Source organism: Coffea arabica, chromosome 2e (genome assembly GCF_036785885.1).
Source record: "Coffea arabica cultivar ET-39 chromosome 2e, Coffea Arabica ET-39 HiFi, whole genome shotgun sequence".
Classification (NCBI taxonomy): domain Eukaryota; kingdom Viridiplantae; phylum Streptophyta; class Magnoliopsida; order Gentianales; family Rubiaceae; genus Coffea; species Coffea arabica.
In genome coordinates, this window is record NC_092313.1 from 4,227,659 (window position 1) to 4,237,185 (window position 9,527).

General features: G+C 35.7%; 2 protein-coding genes across 2 annotated transcripts; both read right to left on the minus strand.

Annotated features, from left to right (window-relative positions):
- Window positions 1-363: 363 nt before the first annotated feature.
- LOC113730696 (pectinesterase 1-like) lies at window positions 364-2,116 on the minus strand. The gene is made up of 4 exons (XM_027255556.2): window positions 1,492-2,116; window positions 1,180-1,386; window positions 821-1,062; window positions 364-635 (listed from the first exon to the last, which is right to left on the minus strand). Exons 1-4 carry the CDS (start codon window positions 1,975-1,977, stop codon window positions 467-469), a joined length of 1,104 nt encoding a protein of 367 aa, XP_027111357.1. The 5' UTR covers window positions 1,978-2,116; the 3' UTR covers window positions 364-466.
- Window positions 2,117-7,447: 5,331 nt separating this feature from the next.
- LOC113729130 (pectinesterase 1-like) lies at window positions 7,448-9,154 on the minus strand. Its single transcript, XM_027253458.2, has 4 exons — window positions 8,600-9,154; window positions 8,288-8,494; window positions 7,929-8,170; window positions 7,448-7,727 (listed from the first exon to the last, which is right to left on the minus strand). The coding sequence occupies exons 1-4, from the start codon at window positions 9,083-9,085 to the stop codon at window positions 7,559-7,561; spliced, it is 1,104 nt and encodes a 367-aa protein (XP_027109259.1). The 5' UTR covers window positions 9,086-9,154; the 3' UTR covers window positions 7,448-7,558.
- Between the last annotated feature and the right edge of the window lie 373 nt (window positions 9,155-9,527).

Below are 9,527 nucleotides of genomic sequence, written 5' to 3' on the forward strand. Positions count from 1 at the left end.
AAAATTCAAGAATAAAGAAAGAGAATGACCAAGTTACTTTTTTTTTTTAAAGACGACAACTATTGTATAACTTATTTATTCTAAACTACAGGGAGGGAGAGCCTAAAGAGGTTGTGTTTGGAGCTAGCAGACACACAGATCATACTAGACCAAGAGAGCGTTTTGGCATAATTCTTGGGGATTTGAACCTCCACCAATAACCCAAAGAAGAACTTAAGACCCTCTCTGATGTCCACTGAGTTTGGCTCAGTGGTTGAATGAACAAGTTACTTAGTTCTCCTGAAATATGATTAAAACTGTTTTGTGTCAAAATTACAACGCCTCTAACTTTATAGTTTTCGTAAGCATTTCTAAATGTAAAAATTATGGTGCACTCCAAATATTTATTTCGGGGATACGAATGAACAAGTTACATGAAGAAAATGGCAAAAAGAATAAGCCATTTGTTTTCCAGAGCTAAGAAGCCTTAAGCTGGAACTTGGGTGGGAGGAAGCAGCCACTTAGAAGCCTCGATGAATCCAAGAGTCAGAAAGGGTTTAACTTCTGCTTCAGTAAGCTTCTTGGTGAATGCAGCCCGGCTATTGTTTGTGTCTGAACCTGGTCCGGTGGAACTGAATTCTCCGAACAATACCGTCCTGCAATACACCATTGCCACCATTAGACAAATATCCAAGAAAACAAAAACAAGAAAAGGAATAACTAATCAGTAACTCTCAGCCAACAATATATATATACACACACACACACGCACAAGAGCTGTCTTGATAAATCTTGAAAATCGAGTTCGCTGGCGTATACATTAAATATGAATAAAACTTACTTCTCAGTCTCCGGATGGAAGTTATTAGACCAGCCTGCTGGGATTACCGCGTCGCTCATATCCGTGTAGGCAAACACGACCTTGCCATAAGGCATCCAAGTTCTGCCCAAGTAAGCAGTGCGACCTGTGCCAGTGACTTTGCAGTGGACAAATGAGTATCCTGTATCTTCAGCATCGGTGTGCCTCGCCTGTGCGGTGATCCATGCCTGTTGGTCGCCTGGGATAACATGCATCTCAACATTCTGCAATATGAATCACATTCAAGATTTCATCCACAGCTTGTTCGCATTCTTCATGAAAATGATCAGAAAAGAAGTAAAAGATGATGAATTGATCTTCTATTGTTACTAATATTTTACCAAGTAGATGGATTTTCCGTTGCCAAAAATGAAATCTACGGTGCCTTCGATGTAGCAATCCTTGAACAAGTGCTTTCCTTTGTCGTCGCAAAGGGTGTCTTGAAAACCAAGGAATTTGCAGTTGTAAAAGGAAGCCTTATCCCCTCCAATTCTCACAGCCAATGCCTGGGCACCCTTCACGTCGCCGTTTGGCCTTGGTGCTAAGTTCTTGAGCAATTCGAAGCAACCCAAGATGTGATCGATCAGAAACAAGACCTTCAAGGAAAAAGAAACAAGAACAATGCGTGCTGGCTATATATATAGTTCGCTTACCGCAAGAATGAGGTTAGCGGCGTTGAAGTAATCAGATTCAACAATCAAGGTGGCACTTTCCACGGTTCCATACTTGGCCGCTGTACCATCAAACACTAGAGTAGGCAAATTGTTTGGATCTCCAATTATTGAGATGAATGGCTTGTTACGTTCAATCTTGATTTTCTCTGTATAGTTTCCGGGGCCAAGTGAAATGATGATGCGGTTGGTATTGTCATTTGGGATGCTATTGATGGCATCGGCTATAGTCTTGAACTCACCGCTTCCGTCGCTCTTGAGCTTGATGATTCTGGGATTGGCTTCTGCAGTGACTAGTGCCGGGTCCAAAGTGTCTTTCCGGGATGCCAAAGGCTGCACATTTTGCTCAAACCAGCTATTCAATTGAGCCTTATCACCGGGGGCAGGTACAGTATCATCTGAAAGAACAACAGGAATGAAGAGAAGGGTTGAAAAAAGGATTGCTTTGTTCAGGGCCATGTTACCCATGTCGGTTTGTTTTTTACTTGCTAATTATGCTTTCTTGGAAGCCAGCAATTGGCGAAGGTAAATGGAGGAAACCAGGTTGTTCTTATAGACTGCGACGTGAAACCAGAGACACAGATGAACATGCGCCAGAGAGAAGTCATCGGGAAAGATTGTGGTTGTGTTTTTTGTGGCTTAGAATCAGTTTTTGTAATGGCAAGATGGCGCTTTTTATGAATTTGGAAAAATGCCAACTGTATTTTTTTTAGAAAAAAATTAATTTAGTTTCCCTTATTTTTCCACGTATACTAATTCTTGCGGTGAGGGGTCATCCAGCTGCTTTTCGCAGTGCTTTAGGTAGTTTGCCAGTAACAGTATCTTTCTCATTATCCGAGAAAGTCTTAATGCTATGTGTTTGCATTACATATCCTCAGCCCTTCTTTAGCAATGCTCTAGAATGATTTATACACAGAAATCTATTTCCTGCCTGGCCAGATCAAATGTCAGGAAATTAGCCATCTTCAAATTTTTAACACTTATCTCAACCTAGTTAAAAGTTGATGACTAATTAGTTGATCAATATTGTGAAAATCAAATGTCTCTTGGTGACAGTGTTGACATTATTTAATATCTTAGATATTTCTTTAGTCTACTACAACTCTGGCGGGTATAAAAAGCAAATAAATATTAAGGTATCAAACTGGAAATTACTAAGTTTGGGCAAATATCTGACACTCTGCAAGCTATGTCTGCCTTGAGAGTCTTTTCCGCTTCCATTTCTGTTGGTCCTAACCTATGTTGTTTTCCTTTTACCTTTGGTGTGAGCTTGTTTGTAAATGGTAGTTGACAAGTATCTTTAGATTTTTGGATTGTCTATTTTCCTACTGTTTATGGAAAGACAGTAGTGTTTCTTCAAACTATTTGAATATTTATTGACTTGTTTCTGATTAGTTGGGAGGCTTTCTTCTTGTATCTTTCAACGACTAATCTAGGTCTCCAATTGTTTTCGTTTGAGTGTCTATGAGATTATTTCAAGAGAACTTAATACTGCATTATCTTAGGTAGGTTACAAGTTCACTACCAATATAGAAAATAACTTCGTTTTTATGACCATCAGTTGCTTGTATCCGTCAAGAGGTTAATAGTCGAGCTTGTGCTGCATTTCTTTTTGGACCTTCAGCTGGTATGGTAAACTTCGCTGCATGTCTAATGCAGTCTTATGCATATTCACTAATAAAGTTGTGCTACATGTAGATGGATTGCACATTATGATGAACATGAAACTCTTGCAAGAGAATGAAGAGGAAAAGCTGTCAAAAGAGGAACAAGAGACGACTTGGGAAGTATTCAGGAGAACTTTTTTATTGGAGAAAGTGCAACCAGTTTGACCTGATGCATCTACAATTGATCAGCAAGAGAAAGAAGAATGAATTACAAATTTGCACATGAGCAGCAGACAGTACCTCTTGAGGAAACTGCATTTGATGAAAAACCAGCACGCAGAAACACAGTTCCCTCTGCTCCTGAAATCAATCTTGAAGCCACACCTTCATGCGCAAGAAACCGGATGATTACGAGAAAATGTACTCCCATCTGCTGACACTTCGAAGTCAGGGCACAAAAATGGGTTGCAGCACCGCCTGTGGAGAATGTGCACGGGAAAATAGTTGGGAGGAGCGCAACAAGACATCAGAAAAGTGATGCCGAACACCACATTTTTCTTAATATTATATGGCATTTACTTATTTCAGATTTTCTGTGAAGGCCTAGGTGTACTGGAATTTATAGCGTATGTCTGTCTCTGAAGGTAGTGGTTGTAAATCAATTCTTCTAGGTTTTGGCCCACATGAAATTGAAAATAATTAAAAAATTTTAATACAACAAAATTTTATTATTTTATAAGGTTATGTGAAAGGTCAAAATATTTTTCATAGTATTTTAAAGTATATAAATAAAAAAAATTAAATTATACATATAATAATGTATTATGCAAGTATATTATGAGTACTTATTAACTAAAGTTCTAAGTTTTAATCATTAATAAAATACTTTATTGTTATTTCAAATAAATTTCCTAGTATTGGTTTGATAAAAGTTTTTTAAGCAAAATAGTACATTGGTGCCATAAATTAGTAAGTTTTGGTCATTAATCAAATTTACTATGTTATAAGTAAAAATTATTATTTATGTATAAAAACTTACTATTACTTGAACTAAACTTATTCTCTCAAAAGTATGTTTGGGATATTAAATAATAATTTATCTCTTTAAAAAGTAAGTTTAATATTTATTCCAATTTACCTTTTGAGACACAAAAATTACTAATTATTATAGTTAACTTACTATTTTAAATGAGAAACTTACTTCCTTACTTTTAAGCATTATCCTCTTTAGGTAGATAGGTCCAACGGGTAATCGAATGGTACCTAAAAATATAATAATCTGTTATATCAGATAAAAACTGTTTAGTTACCCTAACGATAGTTACTACAGTATTTTCCTATACTCACACCAAATGGCAAATTTAGTCCGAGAAAATCAGCAAATTTGACCTATACTCGCACCAAATGGCTGTTCAAAAGCAGATAGCCGTGACACATTCACACAGGCGCAAGGTAATGTAGTCATGGAATCGTAAATGCATCAACATTTTATTTGTCACCTTTTAGTAGTAAGGGGGAAATTCAACGAATCTATTAAAAAAAAAACATAGAATACAAATCAACTTGGTATACGCTTCAAAAAAATTTTCAATTTTGACAAAAGCAAGACACCTTCACACAATGCACCTTCATGTGCTTCACCATGCAAGGTAGCACGTGTCACAACTGTCTGATTAATATATTAGCACGTGTCACCTTCATGTGCTTCACCCTGCAAATCACTTGCTTAAATATGCAGATACCTCAACTCATGAGTATGCTTCGATTATCCCTGATTGCAGGTTCTGGGGTCTGTTCTGCCGGAAGTCATACTTAGACATGTTTACTAAGAAATAAATCAGTGTGCTGATAGATTGACGAAATTGGGTGCTCAACAAGATATGAATTTTGTGTGTTATGACAGTGTCCCTCATGCTTTGAAAAATCTAGTAGATGCAGATATTAAGGGAATTTGCTTCTCTCGTTGTGTACCTATAATTTAAGTTTTTTCAATATATAATACCTTTTATTACCAAAAAAAAATTTATGCAAAAAAGTTAACTAATGTTGGCATAAAATTACACGAGGCACACATTTTCAAATCTCCTGGGCTCTGTTTGGATTAGCTATTTTTGGATGTGTTTTTTAAAAACTTTACTGTAACTGTGTATACGAAAAACTTTTACTGTAAATATTTTTTGGATTGTTTTTAGAGATATTTTTAAAATATATTTTTGAGTATTTTTATAATTTACAATTTTTTTGGGATTTTTTTAAATATAAACTGGCTCTGTTTCTATATATTAATATTTATTTATCTATATATATAATATTTTTTATTCAATTTTGTTTTGTAATATGTATATTAATAAATATTAATATGTATCTTTCAATTTGTATAATTGTATATAAATAAATATATTTATATAAATATAAATATATTTTAAACAGAATATTAATAGTTATATATAAATATATAATATTTATTTCAATTGATATAATATATATAATATACATATTAATATTACTATAATTTATATATAATATAATATACATAATTGAAATATACATATTAATATATATTAATGTACATATTATAAAACAAAATTGAAATAAATATATTTATAACTTTATATAAATAAATATAAATGTATATATAAATATATTTATTTATTTCAATTGATATAATATATATAATATACATATTAATATTACTATAATTTAAATATATAATATAATATACATAATTGAAATATACAAATTGAAAGATACATATTAATATACATATTATAAAAAAAAATTGAAATAAAAAATATTATATATATGAATAAATAAATATTAATATATATAATATAAAACAAAATTGAAATCGAAAAATCTGATTTCTATTTCCGATTTCAAAAACTCCATTACCGAATTCGAACCAAATTCGCATAATTTGAAATCGAAAATTCCGAATTTTTTTGTATATTTGGAATTGTTTTTGATATATTGTTTGGATATGGTGTTTTTGAAATTGTTTTTGTTTGTATATTACTGTAGTATTGTAGATGAAAAAATTATTTTTCAAAAAATGCTGAATCCAAACGGAGCCCTGTAAATTCCAAGGAGAAGAAAAAACTGAGCTTACCGTCAGAAAAGGAAAAGCACGGCCTTTCATTCTCTGTTTTTCATTTTCTACCTAATTGGAGGAAAGCGGAGGGACTAGAAAAGAGTAAATACAGGCCTGCCATATGTATTTAAAAATTCAACCGGCACAACAAAAGCAAATAACAAAGCAAGTACTAATTTGTTGTACCACACTTTCTAATTGATGGAAGTATTATAAGTAATTGTTTGTGAAGCTGTTAAGTGTTAACTATTACAAGTTACTGTTTGTTAAAACTGTGGTGTGTTTGGTTGATGCAAGGGACTACAGCATTGACCTTGTATACATTTTACTGAGCAAACCAACATTTGTTACAACAATTTGCACTAGAAGTATCACTCCCAGTAAAAACTCCAAATTGGACATTCTCTCTCTTATTTTTTTGTGTTTCCTTGTTTGTGTTTGTGTTTTCTGTTTCAGACTTTCAGTGATAAGTTGCTTATTGATGTACACTAATCCTATGACAGTGCAGATTAATTTTCAATAACGTCTTCTTTTTTTTTTATAACAAAAGAACCCATAACCGTTATCCGAGAATATAAACCCCTTTAAAAACGTCTTTACCTAGTGATTGTGAGAGTAACACGAAAAAGATTTTCCTTCCATCACCAAAAAGAAAAGAAAAAAAAAGAAAAGAGTAATAGTAGGATCACACACACGTTAAAAGCTACATACACATATAAAAATTCATAGTGTACTTCATATTGAGTATTTATAAGACAGGGATTACATTCCTCTGCATTACCTCTTCCCTCCAATTTCTCCGAGGGAGGGATGAGTATATCTAAAATTCAAGAATAAAGAAAGAGAATTAAGTTAAATTTTTTTTTTTAAAGACGGCAACTATTGTATAACCTATCTATTCTAAACTACAGGGAGGGAGAGCCTAAAGAGGCTGTGTTTGAGACTAACAACATACAGACATTACTAGACCAAGAGAGTGTTTTGGCATAACCCTCGGGGAACTGAACCTCCACCTACAATCCAAGAAAGGACTTAAGACCCTCTTTGATGTCCACTGAGCTTGACTCAGTGGTTGAATGAACAAATTACTTAGTTCTCCTGAAATATGATTAAAACTGGTTTGTGTCAAGCTCAGTGGTTGAATGAACAAGTTATTTAGTTCTCCTGAAATATGATTAAAACTGGTTTGTGTCAAAATTACAACGCCTCTAACTTTATAGTTTTCGTAAGCATTTCTAAATGTAAAAATTATGGTGCGCTCCAAATATTTATTTCGGGAATACGGATGAACAGGTTACATGAAGAAAATGGCAAAAAGAATAAGCCATTTGTTTTCCAGAGCTAAGAAGCCTTAAGCTGGAACTTGGGTGGGAGGAAGCAGCCACTTAGAAGCCTCGATGAATCCAAGAGTCAGAAAGGGTTTAACTTCTGCTTCACTAAGCTTCTTGGTGAATTTAGCCCGGCTATTGTTTGTGTCTGAACCTGGTCCGGTGGAACTGAATTCTCCGAACAATACCGTCCTGCAATACACCATTGCCACCATTAGACAAATATCCAAGAAAACAAAAACAAGAAAAGGAATAACTAATCAGTAACTCTCAGCCCGTATATATACATATATACATATATGTATACACACACACACACACACCAGAAGCTGTCTTGATAAATCTTGAAAACCGAGTTCGCTGGCGTGCACATTAAATATGAATACAACTTACTTCTCAGTCTGCGGATGGAAGTTATTAGACCATCCTGCGGGGATTACCGCGTCGCTCATATCCGTGTAGGCAAACACGACCTTGCCATAAGGCATCCAAGTTCTGCCCAAGTAAGCAGTGCGACCTGTGCCAGTGACTTTGCAGTGGACAAATGAGTATCCTGTGTCTTCAGCAGCGGTGTGCCTCGCCTGTGCGGTGATCCATGCCTGTCGGTCGCCTGGGATAACATGCATCTCAACATTCTGCAATATGAATCACATTCAAGATTTCATCCACAGCTTGTTCGCATTCTTCAAGAAAATGATCAGAAAAGAAGTAAAAGATGATGAATTGATCTTCTATTGTTACTAATATTTTACCAAGTAGATGGATTTTCCGTTGCCAAAAATGAAATCTACGGTGCCTTCGATGTAGCAATCCTTGAACAAGTGCTTTCCTTTGTCGTCGCAAAGGGTGTCTTGAAAACCAAGGAATTTGCAGTTGTAAAAGGAAGCCTTATCCCCTCCAATTCTCACAGCCAACGCCTGGGCTCCCTTCACGTCGCCATTTGGCCTTGGTGCTGAGTTCTAGAGCAATTCGAAGCAACCCAAGATGTGATCGATCAGAAACAAGACCTTCAAGGAAAAAGAAACAAGAACAACGCGTGCTGGCTATATATGTAGTTCGCTTACCGCAAGAATGAGGTTAGCGGCGTTGAAGTAATCAGATTCAACAATCAAGGTGGCACTTTCCACGGTTCCATACTTGGCCGCTGTACCACCAAACACTAGAGTAGGCATATTGTTTGGATTTCCAATTATTGTGATGAATGGCTTGTTACGTTCAATCTTGATTTTCTCTGTATAGTTTCCGGGGCCAAGTGAAATGATGACGCGTTTGGTATTGTCATTTGGGATGCTATTGATGGCAGCGGCTATAGTCTTGAACTCACCGCTTCCGTCGCTCTTGAGCTTGATGATTCTGGGATTGGCTTCTGCAGCGACTAGTGCCGGGTCCAAAGTGCCTTTCCGCGATGCCAAAGGTTGCACATTTTGCTTAAACCAGCTATTCAATTGAGCCTTATCAGCGGGGGCAGGTACAGTATCATCTGAAAGAACAAGAGGAATGAAGAGAAGGGTTGAAAAAAGGATTGCTCTGTTCAAGGCCATGCCACCCATTTTGGTTTGTTTTTGACTTGCTAATTATGCTTTCTTGGAAGCCAGCAAGTGGCGAAGGTAAATGGAGGAAACCAGGCTGTTCTTATAGACTGCGACGTGAAACCAGAGACACAGATGAACATGCGCCAGAGAGAGGTCATCGGGAAAGATTGTGGTTGTGTTTTTTGTGGCTTAGAATCATTTTTTGTAATGGCAAGATGGCGCCTTTTATGAATATGGAAAAATTCCAACTGTATTTTTTCTAGAAACAAATTAATTTAGTTTCCGTTAGTTTTCTACGTATGCTGATTCCTGCGGTAAGGGGTCATCCAGCAGCCCGGGCAACATGTTCTCCCGGCCATTCCATCCTCAAGTGCGTATGTTTATTATGTCTTCGACCGTATACACAAACGCTTGGGGCTGAAAATTTTCATATATTTGGATATATTTTCAAGCATGCATT

Bases quoted from the DNA above. Each gene is read 5' to 3' on its own strand.
- LOC113729130 (XM_027253458.2), bottom strand. From the start codon at position 9,085: ATGGGTGGCATGGCCTTGAACAGAGCAATCCTTTTTTCAACCCTTCTC. The intron at 8,495-8,599 runs GTAAGCGAACTA...GAATTGCTCTAG, and splicing joins CCGCTAACCTCATTCTTGCG to AACTCAGCACCAAGGCCAAA. The intron at 8,171-8,287 runs GTAAAATATTAG...TTCATATTGCAG, and splicing joins ACGGAAAATCCATCTACTTG to AATGTTGAGATGCATGTTAT.
- LOC113730696 (XM_027255556.2), bottom strand. From the start codon at position 1,977: ATGGGTAACATGGCCCTGAACAAAGCAATCCTTTTTTCAACCCTTCTC. The intron at 1,063-1,179 runs GTAAAATATTAG...TTCATATTGCAG, and splicing joins ACGGAAAATCCATCTACTTG to AATGTTGAGATGCATGTTAT. The intron at 636-820 runs GTAAGTTTTATT...GGTGTATTGCAG, and splicing joins TTCCATCCGGAGACTGAGAA to GACGGTATTGTTCGGAGAAT.